Below are 23002 nucleotides of genomic sequence, written 5' to 3' on the forward strand. Positions count from 1 at the left end.
CCTCAAGGGGAAGAGCCTATTCACATCTAATCTATCTATCCTCCTCATAATTTTATATATCAAATCCCCCCTCAACCTTTTACGCTCCAATGAATAAAGACCCAGTCTACTCAATCTTTCTTTGCATTCTAAATACAGCAATCCAGTCAACATTTTAGTAAATCTTCTCTGCACCCTCTCTACCTTATTGATATCCTTCCTATAATTTGGGGACCAGAACTGAACACAGTATTCCAAATTTGGCCTCACCAATACCTTGAACAGTTTCAATGTCACCTCCCAGCTCCTGCATTCTATGGTTTGATTTATAATGGCCAGCGTACCAAAAGCCTTCTTTACCACTCTATCCACATGAGAATCCACTTTCAAAGAACGATGAACTGTTATTCCAAGATCTCTCTGTTCCTCTGAATTCCTCAATGCCCTCTCCTTCACTGCATATATCCTGTTTTGATTATTCTTCCCAAAATGAAGGACTTCATACTTAATGATATTAAATTCCATCTGCCATCTTTCAGCCCACTCTTCTGAGCAGTCCAAATCCTTCTGCAGTCCCTGAAAACCATCTTCTCTCCATGACTCCCCCTATTTTTGTATCGTCCTCATATTTACTAACCCAATTTACTACTCCATTATCCAAATCATTAATGTAAATGACAAACAACAAGGGACCCAACACCGAGCCCTGAGGCACTCCACTTGTCACCCGCCTCCATCCTGACAGACCATGACTCCACAATGACTCTCTGGCATCTATCTTCTAGCTACCATTGAACCCATCTGACTATCTCAACATTAATACCTAGCGCCTGAACCTTCCTTACCAACCATCCATGTGGAACCTTATTAAAGGCTTTACTGAAATTCACATAGACTACACCTACTGCTCTACCTTCATCAACCTTCCTAGTCACCTCCTCAAAAAATTCAACAAGATTTGTCAAACATGACCTTCCCTGCACAAACCCATGTTGGGTATCCCTGATCAGTCCCTACCCCTCTAGACACTTATACATATTATCTCTAAGAATACTTTCCATTAGTTTACCAACCACCGACATCAAATACACTGGCCTATAATTGCTGGGCCTACACCTGGAGCTCTTTTTAAACACAGGAACCTCATATGTGATACGCCATTCCCGCGGCATCATGATATTTCCTCCTGACTTCCCTCAAGGACCTGGGGAAAATCCTGTTGGGACCCAGAGACTTATCCACCTTTATATGCCTCAAAAGTTCCAATACCCCCTCTTTTCTAATCCTTACATTTTCCATAATTTCCCCTTTTGCTTCTTTTACCCTACACGATTCCATATCCTTTTCCCTAGTGAATACCAAAGAGAAGAACTCATTCAATATCTCCCCCATCTCATTCGGCTCTGCACATATTTGTCCACTCTGATTCTCTGAATAAAAATAAATTTTAAAAAAACGAGGCAACACCTCACGTAGACATCTTCAATGAATGGGAGGTCAGAGCTTGTGATGGACCTGGCTGTGTTTACTACCTTCTGCAGCCTTTTGCATTCCTGGGCACTCGAATTGCCAAAACAAAGGATTGCCTATCCAATCTCTCCCAATAACTCAGTCCTCCAGTCCCACCAACATCTTCTCCACTCTTTTCAATTTCCAGATCCCTTTCTTATTGCTGTACCATCAGACCTGCACACAGTATGGTCTCACCATTGCTGAACAGCTAAATCATGAGGTCTCAGCCACTGTGCCTCATGAGGTTAGGGTAGTGGATATTGTGCGGGCATTGTCGGTGACTGGAACCTCTCAGTATGAAAGCCCAGGGAATGGAATCTCCATTGTAAGAACCCAGCAACAGGAATCTTCAATGGGAGCACTAGTCTTGGGATTCCTAAACGAGAGAACCCAGAGAAATAACCCAACCCACAAACCACACAGGTAACTCCACAGCCTGCTCTTACCCCAGCCCACAGCTCAAAGCCCTCTTCCCTGCCTGCCTGAGTGAGTGATGCTTCTTCTTGGGGGCAGATGGGTTTGGGGAACAACAAAGGAGCAATGTGAGAAAGACCCAAGTAGAAGTCCAAGTTCTTTGAGAGCACTCCAGTTGCAGTGCTCCCATAAGCTCATCCGAAGCTCTGCTGCCAGTTCAATAAGTCACTGGACCCCTTACCCAATGTGCCCTTTCTCTCCCACTCCACCTCCCTACCCACGGATCCAGGGATCCATGGATCCAGCACCCTACATCTACCCATCATGTTGTTCCATCTGGGAAAAAGCGCAAGGGTATGCAGATGGACGCTAACTGGTTGATATTTCTGATTACTGACAGCTGCCTCCCTGTGACATCCTTCGTGACATCAATAAGGTGGACAGCAGTGACACAAAGAGCTCCCAGAGAGAGGGTTCACGGTGGACAGAAGAGGTGAGTTCTGCTCTGATCCAGGCCTGCTACGAGAGAGCATGACAGCAGTATGTGATCCCTGACTGGAGTTCTGTGTCATCCAAATGACATCCCAGAACATTTCTCATCTTCAGGAACCCTGGACTCTAAAATCTTCAGGACCATGCTCCTCCTCCTTGGCATTATTCACATTCTTCCATGTCCTCTACATTGTCCCCATCCTTACCCCCAGGTCTACCTCTCCATCCCTCCTGTTCTGATCACACCATCTATATCTCTCAAGGACACACAATCTGTCTCCACTCCCATCACCATCATCGACCACTGCCCCTCCCATCCAGATAACACAAACCGTCACCAAACCAACTCTTGCAGTCCACCAAACAGTCCCCACCTCCACCCTCTCAGTCCATTACCTTCTCCCCACCCTACACCTTCTCCGCCCACCACACCATTCCCCCACCTTCTCCGCCCACCACACCTTTCCCCCCACCTTCTCTGCCCACCACACCATTCCCCCCCACCTTCCCCACCCACCACATCATTCCACCACCTTCTCCGCCCACCACACCGTTCCCCCACCTCCCACACCCACCTTCTCCATCCACCACCCTTCTCACCCCCATTTTTATTCAACCACCACAGTCCCCCACCCTTCTCTGACCTCTACAATATCGCCACCCCCAACCTTGTCTGTCTGTCCCACTATCCTACCTCAATCCTCCACTCTGACCCTACACTCACCCTTTGCAGTCCCCCACTCCCTCCCCACTCTGTTTGACTTGGTTTAACCTTTCAAAATGCCTCTCTTTGCACTTGTCAAATTCCCTCTGCCCTTATTTCACTCACTTTCCCTGTTGATCTGAATCAGTTGTAATCTAATACATTCCTTAATTCACAGAGAGAACTATGGGAATGGCAGCAGGTCAGGACCATGCTCCTCTTGCAGAATGTGGGTTGTCAGGGAAGCCCCAGTGCCCCTGACTATTTTATCTTTGAGAAATGCATTCTGCTGCTGCTGTTCCTTATAGACCATGTTAGGGAACATTAGCTGGAGCTGGATGAACTCTGTATCATTTGGCAGGCTGAGTGGGGATGAATGATAGGAGTTACAGGGAAGCAATCACACCTAGGAGGCAGGACAAAGGTAGCTGGGTGACAGTCAAGGAAGGGAAAGGGAACAGGAAGCCAGTGCAGGGTAATCCTGTAGTCAATCCCCTCAGTAACACGTATATCAGTTTGGATACTGTTGATGGGGACAACCTATAAGGGATAAGCCATGGTGGTCAGGTCTCTGGCTCAGAAGGAAAGGGAGAATAGGTGAACTGTAGTGATGTGGTTTTGATAGTTGAGGGACAGATGACGTGTTCTGTGGATGAGTTTGAAAATCCTGGATAATATGTTGCCTCCCAGGTGCTGGGGTCAGGGATGTCTTGGATCAAATTCTCAGCATTATCAAGTGGGAGGGTGAGCAGCCAGATGCCATGGTCCATGTAGGAACCAATGACATGGGTAGGAAAGGTGAGGAGGTCCTGCAAGGAGAGTTCAGGGAGTTAGGTGCTAAGCTGAAGGACAGGGCTTCCAGGGTTGTGATCGTAGGATTGCTACCTGTGCCATGTGTTATTGAAGTTATAAATAAGAGGATAATGCAGCTTAACATGTGGCTAAAGACATGGTGCAGGAGGGAGGGCTTCAGATTTCTTGATCATTGGTCTCTCTTCCAGGGAAGGTGGGACCTGTTTCGATGGAATGGTTTACATCTGAACTGGAGGGGACCAATATCCTTGTGGGAAGTTTTGCCAGTGTTGCTCCAACAGAGGAAGGCAGGGCAGGTTGTTGGTGGGACGGAGGTGGGGGGGGGGGGGGTTAAATTAGATTTAGAGGAGGAGAGGAACCAGAGAGTCGGAGCAGATAGTGAAGTAGTTGTGGAAAATTATGTTAAGCCTGCATACAAGGACAGGAATCAAAAGGTTGTGCCTGGTGGATTAAGTTTTGAGTTGTGACTATTTCACTGCAAGGGTTATTGCAGGAAAGGCGGATGAGCTTCGAGCATGAATTAGCATGTGGAATAATGACATTATAGCCATTACTGAAACTTGATTGCAGGAAGGGCAGGATTGCCACCTCAATGATCCAGAGTTCTGTTGTTTCAGATGGGGAGGGATGAAAAAGGGGGGGTGGGGGGGGGAGGTGGTGGAGTACAGTAGAATAGAGGGATCTGGGAGTACAGATATATAATTCCCTGAATGTGGAGTCACAGGTAGATAGTGTCATAAAGAGAACTTTTGGTATATTGAACTTCATAAATCAAGGTATTGAGTATCTGATTTAGGATGTTATGGTGAAGTTGGTGGGGCCATATTTGGAGGAATGTGTGTAATTTTGGTCACCTAACTGTAGGAAAGATGTTTAAGATTTACTTAGATGTTGCTGGGATTGAAGGAACTGAGTTACAGAGAAAGGTTAAACAGATTTGGACTTTATTCCTTGGAGCATAGAAGAATGAAGGGAGATTTGATAGAGGTATTTAAAATTATGAGGGGTTAGATAGAATAAATGTAAGTGGCTTTTTCCACTGAGATTAGATGAGATACAAACTAGAGGACGTAGGTTAAGGATGAAAGGGGAAAGGTTTAGGGGGATCTTCCTCACAGAGAGAGCAGGGCATGAGCTATCAGCTAAAGTTACATTGAAGAAACATTTGGGTAGGTACGTAGATGGGAGAGGTATTGATGGCTATGGTGCAGGTGTAGGTTAATGGAACTATGCAGAATAATGCTAAATATCATTGCTAAACATCAACAACATTTGGATATTTTACCCCCTCTTCAGAGAGTATACTAGATAATACCCTTTCCTAATTTAGTCTCAATTAAGGCCCTTAACCTGAAGCTCGACTAACTATTTCGACCCATGATGGTGTGAAACACAAAAGTCAACAGACGATTTGATTGTAGTTAAAAAAAAACCACAAAAATGCTGGAGGAACTCAGCCGGTCTCACAGCGTCCATAGGAGGTAAAGACATATTACCGATATTTCAGGCATGAGCCTAAGCAGAAAGCAGGCAGGTGTCTGAGCTCCTCATCTCCTTATTTTGGTCTTCAATGGCCCACACGATGTCCTGAGGTTGATCTCTGGTCTGAGGGAAGCAGCTTCCTTGTATCCACCCTGTCAAGTCCTGTAACAACTTGATAAATTGGTAAAGGGTGGCACAGATAGTATAACATTTAGCACAACACTATTACAGCACTGGCGACCCGGGTTCGAATCCGCCACTGTCTGTAAGGAGTTTGTACAATCTCCCCATGCTCATGTGGGTTTTTGTTTTCCAGATGGTCCGGTTTCCCTCCACATTCTGAGACATGCGGGGTTAGTGGATTAATTAGCCACATGTGAGCAGCAGATGCAGATGACCCCAGCAGATTCACAAGTGAAATGTTGCTTCACTTGGAAGGATTACTTGGGGCCCCGAATGGTGGTGAAGGAGGTGGTGTGGGTGCAAATGTAGCATTTCTTGCAGTCACAGGGTTAGGTGCAGAGGGGGTGATTGGTGGGAAGGGATGAGTGGACGAGGGAGTCCTGGAGGGAGCGATAGAGGCTGCTTTCTTAAGATTCTGCCTCTTGTAAATGTTCTTAATGGAGTGAAGTCTTGTTCCCGTGATATTGCAAGCCGAGGTAACAACCCTCTGGACCTTTTTTCTTGACCTGAATGTTGGCAACTCCATTCAGACAGTGATGCAACCAGCCAGAATGCTCTCCACCATACACCTGTAGAAGTTTAGAAGAGTCTTCAGTGACATACCAAATTTCCTCAAACTTCACACAAAGTATAGCCGCTGACGAGCCTGCTTCATGATTGGCATTGACATGGAAGCTGCAGGACAGATCCTTGGAGATGTGGACACCCAGGAATTTGAAGTTCTTGACCCTCTCCACTACTGAGCCCTTGATGAGGACTGGGTCATGTTCCCCTGACCTTCTCCTGAAGTCCACAATCATGTCCTTGGTTTTGGTATCGTTGAGTGCAAGGGCTCAAACCTGAAATGTAGACTGCCTTTTAATGCGTGACCTGCTGAGTTTCTCCAGCACTTTGGTGTACTGCACTCGACCCCAGCATCTGCAGGTTTTCCTGTTTACCTCCTTTGACCAAATTGTTGGACATCTGCCCAGTGCTCTTATTGGTGCAGTGGTGTATTGTTTGGTACCCCTCCTCAGAATGTTTGGTTTGGGTAAGGATGCAACAAAAGTGACCTGCTGCTGTTTAAGGCAATGAAAATGGTACGGTGTGTGATTACAGTATGTAATGCATGAGATACCAAGGGGTGGGGGAGAGAAGGGGGTCATCAGACCAGAGGAGATGAAGGGTTGGCATGGAATAGAAATGAGAAGACTTGTGAACATCAATTATTGAGGGATCCGTAACTAAAGCATGAAAATGGAAGAAGAACTATTAAAGTATTGGACAGTGAGCGAGCCCAACAGTTATTACACTCAGGCAGTATGTGCACCACCAGGAACCTGGAATTAAATGTGCGGAGTTGCAGGGTAAGGCAGATGTGACCTAGCAGCTCACTGACCCACAGGATCAGAATCAAATGGCACTCCAGGCAAGGGTCTCCTCAGCATCATAAGGCATCAATTGTAATGTCATGTCTCCCATCGTTTCTTCATAGGAGAACAGCAGCAACATCAGCACAGGGAGAGAGACTGCGGAGAAGATTGACGTTACTGGTGAAATTGAGTTGTCTATTCAGTACAACTTTAAGGCTTCAGCATTGGAGATCCACATCAAAGCATGCAGAAACCTTGTCCCTGGAGATGGGAACAAAAAGTGTAATCCGTAGGTGTTTTCTGGAGTAAAGGAAAGTCATATTTGCACAACAGCTTCTAAGAAGTCAAGGAGTTTCACTAGATGATGTTGGCTTTTGATATTTGGACACTATTATGTGGGACTTGTTGGAAGATTCGACAGCATGATTAGCATAATGGTTTGTGCCATTAACCAGTAACGCGGGTTTGAATCTAGTGCTGTCTATAAGGAGTTCGTACATTTTCCCTGTGACCAAGTGGATTTTCTCCAGCTGCTCTGGTTTCCTCCTACATGCCAAAGACTCCATGGGCCAGAGGGGGCTTTAACAGCGCTGCATTGTTAACATTTAAAAAAGATTTGCTCAGATTCTGAGTAAACAGTAAGAGGAGAGACTGCTTTCAGCAAATCGGCATCTTCTCTTGTCAATAACCCAGGGGTCTACCACCTTACAGAAGTATCTATCAAATTGGCTTTACTTTGCTTTCAGTTTTTCATACCAGAAAAGAAATCTTCCTCATCTCCCTGCTAGATCTTTGACCAAAGATTTTAAATCCATGATTCTTGGATATTATTCTGCTGTGTAGGGAATTATTTTTTTCTCTCTCTTCTTTTGTGAACCTTTTTTCACCTTGAAGCTATTTTAATTTGCTCTGTTCCAAGGACAACTATTCTGATCTCTCCTTGTCATTGTATTAGCCTCATTGTTCCAATAGATCTTTAATTCCCTATTACTTTTGGATTTTTGAGTCTTAAAAATCAAAATAGAATAACACTGGACAACAATATTTTTTCAAAATGTTTGCTTCCTGAAAAAAAATTGGGGATTATGATAGACAACTTCAAGCCGAACACAAAGATCATTTCAGATTTGCTGTATCACGTAGTAGGATGTTGGACAAACATTAAATGAATTTTTATTCAGTTTAGCATGTTTAATTGCATAATGATGCTGCATTAGTTCAACTGTCCTAAAAACGTTTGTACTCAGCATCTGATGCCCCTTGTGTCATTATCTAACTATAATTGGTCAGCATTGATGGATTCCGTTGTCCTGATACCACTTTTCCAAGGTTGCAATGTCCTGGTAAAAACCTTTCACCATGTTGGTCACTGACTGTACCAAGATCACCAGGGAATAAGTCCAAGAGCCAATGCAGAAAATGAATTTTCAATGACACGTTGCACTTCATGGTTTTGTATACTTGAAGCAGACTTAAAATATGCTAGGAAATCACAAAAATAGGTTATACATAAAAAAGGTGTTTAAAATCGATAAAATAATCCAATAGTGTTCAGGAACCAAAATCTTTGTTGTCCAGTGATATTTGGCCACAATGTTTTTTGTTTCTTATTGTCTCATATAATTTTTCTTACACACTTATCAAAACTCTCAGAAGATGGTAATATACATCTCACTAATTTATTCACACTTACCTTCTGTCTCTTCCTTAATGTCTTCAACATTGACTGGCTTCAAAGCATTCCCAATCCTCGTGTTTGCTGCCCTCCGCTGTCAGAAATGTATACAACTTCACTCTAGCCTTCAATACACAAAAGTGCTGGAGAAATTCAGCAGGTCACTCTGCATCCATAGGGAATAAAAAGCATTGATGTGGGTGCTGCGTCACCTGCTGAGTTTCACCAACACTTTTGCATAAACTGCACTAGATTCCATCGTCTGCAGATTTTCTTAATTATCCTTCATTTCTCTAGCTGTGTATGGCAGAACATTGACCCCTGAAATTGCAGTCCTCAAAGAAATAAATCTGTTGGGAATTATGAGTTATTGCTTTAAATGTTGGCCAGGGCAGCACACCGAGATGCTGCTGGGAGAACTGCGGCCTCTCAGTCATTGGGTGCTGTGAGTGTGGAATTTGCACATTCTCCCTGTTACCACATAGAGTTTTCACCAGTTTCCTCCTACATCCCAAAGGTATTCTGCTTCAATAGGTTAACTGGTTGCTGTAAAGTGGCCATGGTATGTGGGTGAGAGGTAGAATTTTGGGTGTGTTGTCGGACTCTGGCTTTACCTTACCCTTAATTTAGTCTATGTGTTGTCTGAGTCCAGCGTGTTCATTAAATGAAGTGATAGGAGAAGGTATTCGGTTCAACAATCGGTTTATTACACAGCACAAGAATAAAGCTTAACAGAGCTCTGGTTCAGACGTTAGTTCATAGGTCACCTGCACAGTGAGCTATTCCCCAAGACTGACCTCTAGCTCAACCTTATCATACAGAACAAAAGTTGGCTTCCTTTGCTAGATCTCATTATCATACAGAACAAAAGTTGGCTTTCTTTGCTAGATTTCTTGCATAAGATTTATCACAAGTAATTTCCTGCTCTGCAGATATCTGGGGTATAGAGCTCCCATCTTAATCCTCAAGGCCAGAAATATCCTGTTATTTTGATCAGAAATCAATTCATACCCCAGATATTTCTAATTATTTCTTTGTTCTCATTTGGCCGGGTTCTTCTGTTCTACTCAACACCTCCTTCTGCCTTCTTACTGAGTTATTCCATTCTCTTTGTTTCTGACAGTCTCTGTCAGGATTCTCTTTGTTCTTGTTTGGCCATCGGTTCCTGTGCTAATCAACACCTCCTTTTGCCTCAACATTCCTACTAAATTGTTTCATACATATTCTCTCTTTTGTATTTTGGGAGCAGGCAATTCTAAACCTACTGTAATCAGCCAACTTTGCTACATACTGTGGCTGCCCCTTACTTACATTACTCTTTCCCTTCACCATGAGATAAATATTAAATTGTTACATAGTACTGGATTCATGTATACAAAATGAATAGTACATAAGCATATATTCTACATATTTTCTATGATTAATTAACCCCTATATTCCAACAGTGTTGATGAGGAAAGGGGGAGAATAAAATAATGGATTAATGTAGGATTAGTGTAAATGGAGGCTGATGGTCAGTGCAGACTCAGAGGGATGAAGGGCCTGAATCCACACTATCAGCCAACCTGAGCAAACTTGCCTTCCATACAAAGACCATTCAAATCTTGCTAATAAATTATGGATTGCAATGATTTTATCATTTATTGGAGCCAAGTCCAGTTTACACAACAGTATTAAGCACGATGTCTGTCTCTGAATAACAATGCACCCTGTCCTTCTTCCTTTCCAATTCTTTGATATTTACAGATTGCTGTAGATAATGCCTGTGGTCACCTGATATCTCTCTCCAAAGCTTTTTCTTAAGTCACAATGTCAGCATAATTATCCCCAGGCACAAACCTTAAAATGTCCAGGGAAAAGATAGAACAGAAGATTAGCAAAACTTCTCAGGTAAAAAAATTAATTAAAACTAATCGTGAGGCAGCATGGCTAGTGCAGTGGATGGCGCAAAACTATTACCATGCCAGCACCGCGGGTTCAAATCCAGCACTGTCTGTTGTTGGAATCTAGGGGTGAAAACATTATGAAAGAAATGATTAATTAATAATTTTATATTTACTGCATGGTTCAGGGGAAAAGAGGAATGTGATTAAGTGGCAATCACAGCATGGAGCAAAGTTGGCTGAGCAAAATTGTCTGCTCCCAAATACAGGGAGAGGAAATGCATAAAACGATTTAGGAGGAATGCTCAAACTGAAGGAGGTGGTGAGTAGCACAGGAGACACAGGCCAGACCAGAACAAAGAATGGCCTGCAAGAAACAAAGGAAATGGAAAACCAGTCTAGGAGGAAGATTAAGGCATGAGGAGGTGTTGAAGAGAACAGCAGAAATTGGCCAGACAGGAACAGAATGGTGATTAGAAATATCTGGGGATGAATTAATTTCTGATCAAAACAACAGGATAGTCTGGCCTGGAGGATTAAGATGGGAGTGCTACACCCCAGATATCTGCAAAACAGGAGATGACTTGTGATAACCCTTATGAAAAAAGATCTAGCAAAGGAAGACAACTTTTGTTCTGTATGATAATGAAATCTAGCAAAGGAAGCCAACTTTTGTTCTGTATGATAAGGTTGATCTATATAGACTGAGCCAACTGGACAATAGGGGTCAGTCTTGGGGAATAGCTCACTGTGCAGGTGACCTATGAACTAACGATTGACCCAGAGCTCTGTTAAGTTTTATTCTTGTGCTCTGTAATAAATTGACTGTTGAACCGAATACCTTCTCCTATCACTTCATTCAAAGAACACGCTGGACTCAGACCACACATAGACTAAATTAAGAGTAAGGTAAAGCCAGAGCCCGACACTGTAAGGAGTTTGTACTTTCTCCCTGTCTCGTGGGTTTTCTCCGGGTGCTCCAGTTTCCTCCAACTTTACAAAGAAGGACAGATTGGAAAGTTATTGGTGTAAGTGGCCAATGTGGGTCTCATGGGACTGGAGGTATCATTAAAATTAAACAAAACCATGAAGTAGGCGACTGCAGAATTTTACACAGCATGCTTTGTAGGAAGAAGATAAGCACATGGATGTAAGAAAAATAGAGGGTTATGAGTGTGAGGTAGGGAAAAATTAGATTGTTGTGAAGTTGGTTTCCATAGGTCTGCACTGAGCAGAAGGGCCTGAATTGAACTGTATTATTCTGTATTCTACAATTATCACCTTTCCTATAAAATCACTGGTTTTATTAATTTAATCGTTGTCCTGAATCTGGAAACCTCTGCCTTCACTAGATGTCCTTGAGAAAGTGGGGTGCTGGTGAGCTTCCCCCCCACCTCCCCCCCCCCCCCCCCCAACCTGTTGTTGCATGACTTCTGGTGAAGCTGCTCCTCCTGTGCTAATGCTGTTGGGGAGGGTGTTCTGGGATTTAGACCCAGTAACAAAGGAATGGTAATACATTTTCCAGTGAGGATAACATGCAACTTGGAGGTGAACCTGCAGTTGGTGGTGTCCCCAGGAACCTGCAGCCCTTCCCCCTGGTGGTAGAGGTAGCAGTTTTGTAGCTGGTAAACACTGCAATTACCGAGTGCTGATAGTGAAGGGTAATGGGAGGAGTGCAATCACATGGGCTCCTTTGTCCTTGATGGTCTTGAGATCTGTTGGGACTACATTCACCCAGGCACATGGAGATGTCCCTTCACACTCCTGACATATGCCTTGTGGATGCTGGATAGGCCTTCGGGGTCACTGGTGAGTTCCTTGCTGTATACCTGCCCCTGCCTCAGTAGCTATCTATCTGTCTCCTTCCTCCACCAACCCTATTTACTAGGATTTAGTTTGTTGACTACTATGCCTAGAGTGAAACACAAAAGTCTGTAGTTGCTGTGATTGGAGTAAAAGCACACTGAAATGCTGGTGGAACTCAGCTGGCCTTTCAGTGTCCATAAAAAGCAAATATATATGGCTGATGTTTCAGGCCTGAGCCAGAATCAGGAAGTCTCATAATTCGGACAATGCTGGCTGGGGGAGGAATCCAGACCAACAAAAGGTGATTGTACAGCACAGGAACAGACCCTTCAGGCTATGATGACTGCACTAAGCACATTGCCAAATTAAACTAAGCCTTCTCTGCCTGCACAGGATTGATTTCCCCTCTATTTTCTGCATATTAATGTGTACATCAAGAAGGCTCTTAAATGATACCATCATGTCTGGTTCCACACTACTTCTGATCACCTATTCTGGACACCCACCACTCTCTGTTTAAAAAACACTTGCCTCACACATCTCCTTTAAACTTTCTCCTTCTCACCTTAGTGTTTGACATTTCTACCTTGATGAAAAAAAGATTTCAACTATCTAACCTATGTATGCCTCTCATAATGTAATAAACTTCTCGGCGGTGCTGAGAAAACCCAATAACATCCTGGTTAATTTCTTCTGTACCCTTTCCAAAGTCATTGCATCATTTCTCTGAGAAACACGTGGGGGTTAGGGAACTCAGGGATATAAACAGTGATGTCTTTAAGAGAGTCCATATCAGAAGAGGAGGTGCTGGATGTCTTAAAGTGCGTAAAGATAAGTGAATCAAAAGAGGGAGAAATATTATACCTTTATCTTCCCTGTCAAGCTCTTGAGAACATTGTCTGTTTAAAAAGGTCATTTGACTCCAGAGAGAACAGATCCTGTCGACTCGATCTCTCCTCCCACCTCAACTTCATGCCAGCAGTCATTCTGGTGAATCTGTGTTGCACTTGCTCTACTTTAGCTGGTTAGGGGAACCAAGCCTGCACATAGTAATCCTGACGTGACCGCGCCCTGCAAATCTTGAGAGGAGTCTCATCTGTGAGTACAAGGTTGCAAACCAGGGTTGAAATGTGTCATCTAAATTTACAATACAATGCAGTCTCATGGACATGGAATATTCCTCAGAGATATCTGAACAACCCAGGTTGAAGCACAGGCGAATGCTGGTTCCCAGTGTTAATGTGTGAACAACACCCCTTGCAGTCACATCATTTCCAAAGCTTTGTTCCATCACCTCTGTGGCTGCACTGCCGATGTATTCCATTGGGTATAATTTGGGCAGTTTAAAATGTGAAAGATGCTATAACAATGAAATTGTTTTCCTCCCTCAACCCTGATTAATTAATTATCTTGGATTCTCACTGGATATTAGGAATGTCTACTGAAACACTATGATTTATTTGATCTTTCAGTTATGTGAAGGCCTACTTGTTCCCTGACAAATCATCTCACAGTAAGTTGAAGAGTTCAGTGAAGAAGAACACAGTGGATCCAGTTTTTAATGAAACATTGCAGGTAGGTCATTGGTTCATGCCTGATGAAAGTGCTCTGCCTTGAACACTTCAATCATGTTCACAAATCCATTCAGGTTTCGATTAGCAATCAAGCTGTATAGGGTTGCTTGGCAGATCCCATGTAGTGCTGCGTAGTTCTTTCCATTGGGAGCCAATTACCTCTGCATAGCCCAACAAGCTGCCCAAATTAAGATTTCAGTCTCATCCAGGGCTTGTACAGGATCTAACCGCTGTCTCCTGAAGTTGATAAACCTCCTGGCCGAGTCCTGCTGAGGTTTTCAGACATTGCTCCAGGTCAAACTGGTAGCTGCAGCTGATATTGGGAAGGCAGTTACTCTGTTCTTGGCCTCCTCTGCCCCAGAGAAAACAAATCCCATATGTGCATTCTCTCTTTGTAAGTGTAGTGCCCCAATCCAGGCAACATCACCTCCTTTCTCTCCTATTGCTTAACAGATCTATTATAAATTCATAGCATGATGTCCTAGCATCATTTCTATGCCATGGCTGATGATGACATCCATGCCAAATGGTTTCTTTTTCACCTTATTCAACTGAGCTCCCACTTCCCACCATCAATGGATGAGCCCCAAGGTCCTTCTGTACACCAACGCTCTCTAAGGCCCTACTGTGTATGTCCTATCCTTGTTTGCCTTACAAAAGTGCATCATCTGCTATTTATTAGGATTGAATTCACATGCTCAACCATCCAGCTGATCCATATTCCAGTTCAAGGTGAGTGTACACATACAACCAGATAAAGCAGCGTTTCTCTGGATAACGATACACACACACACAATAGCATCACATGCATATTTATTTTATTCAGAGCGGACAATTGTGTGTGGAGCCAAAAGAGATGGGGGAGATCTTGAACAAATTATTTTCTTCGGTATTCACTAAGAAGGATATTGACTTGTGCAGGGTAAGGGAAGCAAAGAGGGTAATTATTGGAGACTATAGTGATTAAGAAAGAGGAAGTGCTGGAGTTTTTGATGTAAATAGTCTCTTTCCCCTGAGGGCAGGGGAGGTTGGAACAAGAGGGCATGAGTTAAGGATAAGGGGGCAAAACTTTAGTAGAAATATTAGAGAGTGCTTTTTCACTCAGCGAGTGGTGGCAGAATGGAATGATCTTCCAAAAGAGTTACAGCAGGGTTCCTTCTGTCATTTAAGAGAAGGTTGGATGTGTACATGGATGTGAGGGGGTTGGAGAGTTATGGGTGGAGAGCGGGAGGGGGGAGGTAGTGGAGTTGTTCAAGTGAACCGGCGTGGACTCGAAGGGCTGATGTGGCTGTTTCCACGCTGTAAACGGTTATATGGTTATATAGAGGTGGATAAGTCTCCAGGTCCTAATGGGATTTTCCCCAGGACCTTGAGAGAAGTTAGTGAAGAGATAGTAGAGGCTCTGATGGTGATTTTTCAAATGTCATTAGAGGATGGGTATAGTGCCAGAGGATTGGCGTATTGCACATGTGGTTCTGTTGTTTAAAAAGGGTTTACAAGCCCAGCAATTAACGGCCTGTAAGCTTGACGATTGTGGTAGGCAAGTTCATGGAAATCGTCTTAGAGATAATATATAAAAGTATCTGGATAGACAGAGTCTGATCAGAAACACTCAACACAGATCTGTGCAAGGAAGGTAATGTTTGACTAATCTTGTTGAATTTTTTGAAGAGATGACTAGGAATGTTGATGAGGGTAGAGCAGTGGATGTTGTCTATATGGACTTCATTAAGGCCTTCAATAACGTTCCACATGGAAGGTTAGTTAGGAAGGTTCAATCATTAAGTATTAATGGATTCAACAGTGGCTGGAAGGGAGATGTCAGAGAGTCGTAATGGATAACTGTCAGTTTGGAGGCCGGTGACCAACGGTGTGCCTCATGGATCTGTATTGGGTCCATTGCTGTTTGTCATATCCATTAATGATCTGGATGATGGGGTGGTAAATTAGGTAAGTAAATATGCAGATGATACTAAAATAGGAATAACGGTGCATTGTTCCCTGAAGGTAGAATCTCGTGGATAGGGTGGTGAAGAAGGCTTTTAGTATGCTGGTCTTTATCAATCAATGTGTAGAATACAGGAGTTGGGAAGTGATGTTGAGACTGTACAAGGCATTGGTGAGGCCAAATTTAGAGTTCTGTGTGCAGTTCTGGTTACTGAATTATAGGAAGGGTATCAACAAGGTAGAGAGAGTGCAGAGAAGATTTGCAAAAATGTTACCTGAGTTTCAGTATCTAGATTACAAAGAAAGATTGAGCAAATTAGGTCTTTATTTTTTGGGATGTAGAAGGTTGACAGGGGATTTGATAGATGTATTTAAGATTATGAGGGGGATAGATAGAGTTGATGTGGACAGGCTTTTTCCCTTGAGGGTAGGAGAGATTGAAACAAGAAGTTAAGAGTTATGGGGCAAAAGTTTAGAAGCAACATGAGGGGGAAACTTCTTTATTCAGAGAGTGGTGGCTGTGTGGAATGAGCTTCCGGGAGTAGTGGCAGCAGGGTCCATTTTGTCACTTAAGGAAAAATTGGATAGGTATATGGATGGGAAGAGAATGGAGGGATATGGGCAGGGTGCAGGTAGGTGGGACTAGAGGAGAGTACTTGGTTTGGTGCTGACTAGAATTGTCAAATGGCCTGCTTCTGTGCTGTAATTGTTATATTTTATATTGTGTCCTTATGTATATAAATGATATATACACATCATTGCCTTAGACAATCTTCCTTGCTGTCCACTCTACCACCAATTTTCATGTCATCTCACCTTACTTCCAAACATAGTGATCTCTCAGTTTTGAAACGTTCTTTGACTTTTTGCATCATGTCATTCAAGGACATTACACCACAATCTTAAAGACTCTTTCCTGACCTCATCCTTGTCAAGCTTGCCTCTGAACTTCAGGCATCTCCTCTCCCTTGGACTCTTTACCAAAATGATGAATTTAGATACCATCAAATCATTGCGCTTTCTGCAGAGAAATTAAGCTATCCTTGTGGTTTTATGTTACTGGTGGTTGGACGTTGGTGAATCAGTGCTGCACGCCAGTCAGGACAACATGAGATGCCATTCCCAAAGGGAATACAATGTCCAAGTTCCTGAGCTCCTTCGCCAGAATTAAAGTCAATGTCTTCAGTCTTTCCCACAAACCTGATGATTCGCCGTTGCTCTGTGACTTCCTGTTCATGTTGTGTTCTCTTCATGTAGCCTGGTTCAATCACTTGATGAAAGGGTGCTGAGTGATAAGGTCAGGGTAACGTTTTTACATGCACCTTCTGCTTTGCATCTTGCAGTACAAGATTCCACGGTCGCAGCTGGGGACAAGGACACTTCATGTATCTGTGTGGTACAATATGACACTCCAGCGCCAGGTGTTTGTGGGACAGGTGCTCATCCCCTTTGGCAACTGGACATTTGAGGACAGCTCGACTCAGTCCTGCCAATGGTATCAGCTTCGAAGCAAGAGGCCAGACTCTGCCCCGGAACAACACTGAGAAACATTCCTAATGCAGTCTGCCCCAAACAGACTCCCAGATCTCAACAGTGTTGCAACATTCAGTGAATGAATTTGGATACTCAGTCAGGAAAAGCAAAACCCTTCTTCCAATGTGTCCATCAGGGAAAATGTTTGTCAGAGGAAATTGAAAATTTTGCCAAGACTCTTTACTACTGATGATGTTCATACACTTGAAACATTTCAGCAAGATCATTGATTCTTTCCCCAAGGAGGTTGAAACAAACTTTATCAATGTGGATTCACCATTGAACAATGCCTCACCTTCCAGCTTCATGTTAGAAATGGCCTGACTCACATTGTGCTTTGGGAATGACTGTAACATGCTGTTCCAAAACACCTCTACATAACTTAACCTCCCCCGACCCCCAGTGCAGGAATGTGGAATAAAATGTTATTCTTTGATGGAATGAGATTAAGCAGTCAGTCGTATCTCATTTCCAATATGCAGGAAATAAAATCCTAACCTGCTTCACGCTGGGGATTTATTCTCCTTTTAACACATCTAGTCATCTCTAACTTTTTTAATAGTTGTAATTGTTCTGGAAGTTTACCCTCCCCTTCCTGTATTTTCCATTCCTAAACAATAAAGATGTTGAATTCATTTAAGACTTCACCTGTCTTCTGACTTGACACAGTTTGCTGCTTTGGTCCCTAATAGGCCCTATTCTGTAGTCTTTCACCTTTTTGGTTTCAATATTTCAGGATTCAGTTCAAGATTTTTTTTATCTCGCCCTCTCTTTTCCCTCCCAATGTTGATTATTGACTAATCCCCACACTCCCCTTAAGCCGCCTCCACCATCAGTTCTCCATACCTACCACTTCCAGTGCCCCTGCTGGGTAGGATGTCCAGCTGCAGACAGGCCGTGTCCATCTACTGGAGCTGCTGTTGAACTCTGTCTGGAACGCCAGGAATGCTGAGAGCATCAGAGTCAGTGCGACAATCACACCTGAGGTGCAGGCCATAGCTGGAGAGATAGAGGGGTAGCCGTAGGTGGAGAGTGCAGAGTTTCCCTGAGGCAATCCCCCTCATTAACTGGCATGCTGCTTCCTGACCTTTCAGGGGAAAGCAGCCAAGCCAATGGTCCTATGATAGGCTCTGAAGCTCAGCAGGCAAAGGTGGAGGGAAGGAGAGTGATAGTGATGGGAGACTCCATAGTTATGGGAACAGGTAATGGGAACCAGATAGCACCATGGTGTGTCAGGATCAAGGATGTTTCTGAGCAGTATCAAACCAATCTTGAGGGAGAGAAGGATTGGACAGGGTTAGAAGAGGCAGAATTTGTACAAATTCTACAAGGATTCTTGTCACAGTATGTGGACTGGCCGACTCGAGGAGAGGCCATACTGGTATTGGACAATGAACCTGGTCAGGTGACAGACCTCTTGGCAGGAGAGCATTTCAGAGACACCACAACTCCCTTTTAGCAGAGCCTTGGTCAAGGACATGAACAGAGGATATGCAAGGTATTTAATTGTGGAGGGCTAATTATAACGATACAAGGCAGGAACTTGGGAGCATTAAATGGGAACAGATTTTCTCAGGATGCTTAGGGATGGTTTGCTTGGGGTTCTTGATAGGTTTGTCCCAGTGAAACAAGGAAAGAAAGGAACATTGGCTGACAGAGAGGTAGACTGTTTCGTCAAGAGGAAGAAGGAAGCATATTTAAGGTTTTGCAAGTAAAATTCAACCAATGCTGTTTGAAATTACAAGGTAGCTAGTAAGGAACTTGAGAAGTGACTTAGAAGAGGTAGAAGGGGACAATGAGAAGACATTGGAAAGTAGGATTAAGATAAATTCCAAGGTGTTCCACACAAATGTGAAGAACAGGAGAATGAGAAAAGTGAGGGTAGGACTGCTCAGGGATAATGGGGGGAAACATGTGACTGGAGGCAGAGGAGGTCCTAAATGAAATACTTTGCTTTAGTGTTCACCAGGGAGAGGGACTTTGCTAAATGTAAAGTCAGTGTAAAACAGGCTAATATGTTGGAGCATATCAACATTAAAAATGAGGAAATCCTGTATATTCTGAAGAACATTCAGATAGACAAGTCCCCGGGACCAGACAGGATATACTTCAGGCTCGCACAGGAAGTGAGGGAAAAGATTGGTGGAGTTTTGATGATCTTTGTGTCCTACCTGGCCACAGGGGAGGTACTGGAAGATTGGTGAATGGCAAATGTAGTCCCCTTGTTTAAAAAAAGGTAATCGGGAGAATCTTGGGAATTTTAGACCAGTGAGTATTACTTCAGTGGTGGGCAAATTATTGGAGAGGATTCTTAAGAGACAGGATTTATGAGTATTTGGAGAAGCAAAGTTTTCTCAGGATAGTTATGGCTATGTGAGAGGCAGGTTGTGCCTCACGCCTCACGATTATATGAGTTTTTTTGAGGAGGTGACAAAATACTTTGATGAAGGTAGAGTGGTATACGTGGATTTTAGTAATGCATTTGACAAGGTCCCCTATGGTAGGCTTCTTCAGAAAGTCATGAGACATGAGATCCATGGAATCTTGGTTATGTGGATTCAGAACTGGCTTGCCTGGAGAAGGCAGAGGGTGGTATTATTCTGCCTGGAGGTCAGTGACATGTGGCAGTCCTTGGGGATCTGGTCTGGGGCCCCTGCTCTTTGTGATTTTTGGAAATGACGTAGATAAGGAAGTGGAGGGGTCAAGTCAGTAAATTTGAAGATGACAAAGGTTGGAAGTGTAGATGGTGTACAAATTTGTCATTGGTTACATCAGGATATAGACAGGATGCTAAGTTGGGCAGGAACGGGTGAAGCAATGCACTTTAGAAGATCAAACTTCAAAGCAGGGTTAATAACAGAATTCTTAACAGAGGGATCTTTGGGTCAGAGTTGATGGATCCCCCCAAAGTTGCTGTGAAAATTGATGAGGAGTTAAGAGGTGTATGCTGTGCTGGCTTCATTAGTCTGGGGATTGAGTTCAAGAGCTGCAAGGTAATGTTGCAGCTCTTTAAAACTCTGGTTAAACCACACATAGAATATTATGTTCAGATCTGGTTGCCTCATTATAGGAGGGTGTGGAAGCTTTTGAATGGGTGCAGAGAAGATTTACTGGGATGTTGCCTGGATTGGAGAACATGTTTTAAGAGGAAATGTTGATTGAGCTAAGGCTTTCCTCTTTGGGGTCAAAGAGGATGAGAGGTGACTTCATAAAGGTGTATAAAATTATGATAGATAGGGTGGACAACCAGCATCTTTTTCCTGCTGTCGACATCATCATCCAAGTTGACTGACCTTGAGAAAGAGGTGGCAAGGTTCTGAAAGTCCATCCATCCCAACAAGGCAGCATTGCAGGGAACATTCCACAGAACACTGCCTTGTTTCACACCATCAGTGACCAAAAGGGGATCTGAAGCCTTTGCATAATTCCTGCCTCCGGCCATCATGACATCACAGATTTATCAGACAATTGTGAGGAACCTGCGGGGGGGGGGGGGGGGGGGGGCAGCCAAGCCCTCACAACAGTGACAAGAGCTTTACTGAGAAGGCAGCAAACAGGAGACAGTTTTATTCTTGCCACTTCTCCTGGAGTTGTCTCCCTGCAAAGATCACGTCCACTGTTCTGCAACCTCCATAGAAACCACATTGGCTTTTTGGAAGTAAGCCTCCCTCCATATGAGAGATCAGCCTATTTAGCAAGAGTCTAGTGAGGATTTTACCAGTAGTTGTGAGTAAAGACATTCCTCTGTGACTATCACAGACCTGACACTACCCCCTGCGCTTATACAGGTGTGTAATTGAGGGATCCTTGCAGTCCTGATCCATTAACACCTGAAGCTCTATCAGTTTCTCAATAAATAGTTAGCCCCCTTCTTTGAAGACTATGACACTAATATTATCACAACATGCTAGGGAGCAACAGCTCATCTCCCTGAGGTATGTTACAAATTTCACTTCATGTCAAATTTAAACATTTCAGGACATTTAACAGAGATTTTCTCCCTCCACTGGCTAATCTGCTAGGCATTTCCATAGTCTGCTTTTGGTTTCAGCTCTTGGAAACAGTGCTGACCTGCATTTCACATTTCCATCTCTCACTGGCACTCCACAGACACTGAGGTCACCTGAGTAACCCTGATTTCAGCCTGTCAGGCACTCCCCCTTGTTCACCCCATTAACCCCCCCCCCCCCACCGAAACCTCTGCAACCTAAAGTTAATATCTCCCTTTCCTACTTCTGACAAAGGACTTTCAACCTGAAACATAACTTACCAAATTATGCTGGACAACCAGAATTTTGCTTCCTGAAACCTTTTGGGTGTATTTTATGGATTTCTGGTTGCTGATCATGACAATCACCGAAACATTTTCCTATCAAGTACCCTTTTATACTGTAGATATAACCTATTTTTGTGATTTCCTGTCATATTTTAAGTCTACTTCAAAAGTACAAAACCATGGAGAGCAACATATAATTGAAAATTCATTTTCTGTATTTGCACATGGACTTCTTCCCTGCTGATCTTGGCATGGAGATGAACATGGTGAAAGGTTTCACCAGGACATTGAGACCATGGAAAACTGGTATCGTGGCAACTGGAATCCACCAATGCTGGCCGACTATTGTTGGACACTGACACAAGAGGCATCAGATGCTGAGTACAAACAAAAATCAATGGCGAAACATTTTTAGGTCAGTTGAACTAACACAATGTGTCAGGATCATTATGCAGTTAAACATGCTAAATTCAATAAAACTCAACTTCCTTCACAATACAGCAAATCTGAAATTATCTTTGTATTCAACTTGAAGTTGTCTATCATAATCCCCAATTTTTTTTTCAGGAAGTAAACCTTTTGGAGGAAAAGTTCAGTGTTACTTACAAACATCTCTGCTTAAATAAGTTTTCATGGTGAGCTAAATTCATTCATTCCTTTCATGCCTGTTGAAGTTTCTTGCCTCCTGCTGGCAGAAGTCCTGGAAGTTGGTGCAGTTGAATGCAATCCCTTAAAAGCATCAGTCATCACCCACCATTCTTCAAATACAGGCTGGGGGATGAAGGAATCTCTCCAAGGCACCATGGGTAAGCTCAAGGAAATTAGGAAGGCCAGGAGCCAATAGTTATGCTGGATGGATTGGAGAGGGTGCGGAGGAGATTTACTGGGATGTTGCCTGGACTGGAGAACATGTATTATGAAGCAAAGTTGATGAAGGGTTTTTCTCTTTGGAGCAACAAAGGATGAGAAGTGACTTAATCGAGGTGTATAAGATTATGAGGGGCTTAGAGAGGGTGGACAGACAGCATCTTTTTCCCCGTGGAACAACAGTAAATACCATAGAAAGTCCATTTAAGGTGAGAGCAGGAACATTCAGGAGAGACATTAGAGGTAGGCATTTTTGCAGAGTGGTGGGTGTCTGGAATAAGAAAAATAAAGGGTTACGGGTGTAAGGTAGGTTTATATAGGTCAGCACAACATCATGGGTGAAGGATCTGTCCTGTAATGGTTTATTAAAAAACAAAATACTGGAGGAACTTAGCAGGTCCCGCAATGTTCACAGAAGGTAAAGATATATAACCAATGTTTTGGACCTGAGCCCTTCAAGGTTTGAGCAAAAAGCAGGCAGGTGCCTGATTAAAAGGCTGGGGGAGAAGGG

The 23002-nt window shown here is 43.4% G+C and overlaps 1 protein-coding gene across 2 annotated transcripts in view; it reads left to right on the forward strand.

The window, feature by feature from the left end:
• Positions 1-17983, forward strand: part of sytl3 (synaptotagmin-like 3) — a 137624-nt gene extending 119641 nt beyond the window's left edge. For both annotated transcript variants that reach the window (XM_069932171.1, XM_069932172.1), the window contains exons 9-12: positions 2306-2398; positions 7053-7219; positions 13767-13869; positions 17159-17983. In XM_069932171.1, coding sequence (XP_069788272.1) covers positions 2306-2398; positions 7053-7219; positions 13767-13869; positions 17159-17359 — 564 coding nt within the window. In that variant the 3' untranslated portion in view covers positions 17360-17983. The remainder of the gene's footprint in view (positions 1-2305; positions 2399-7052; positions 7220-13766; positions 13870-17158) is intronic.
• The last annotated feature ends 5019 nt before the right edge of the window (positions 17984-23002 follow it).

The sequence above is a fragment of the Narcine bancroftii genome, chromosome 4, assembly GCF_036971445.1.
Source record: "Narcine bancroftii isolate sNarBan1 chromosome 4, sNarBan1.hap1, whole genome shotgun sequence".
Lineage (NCBI taxonomy): Eukaryota > Metazoa > Chordata > Chondrichthyes > Torpediniformes > Narcinidae > Narcine > Narcine bancroftii.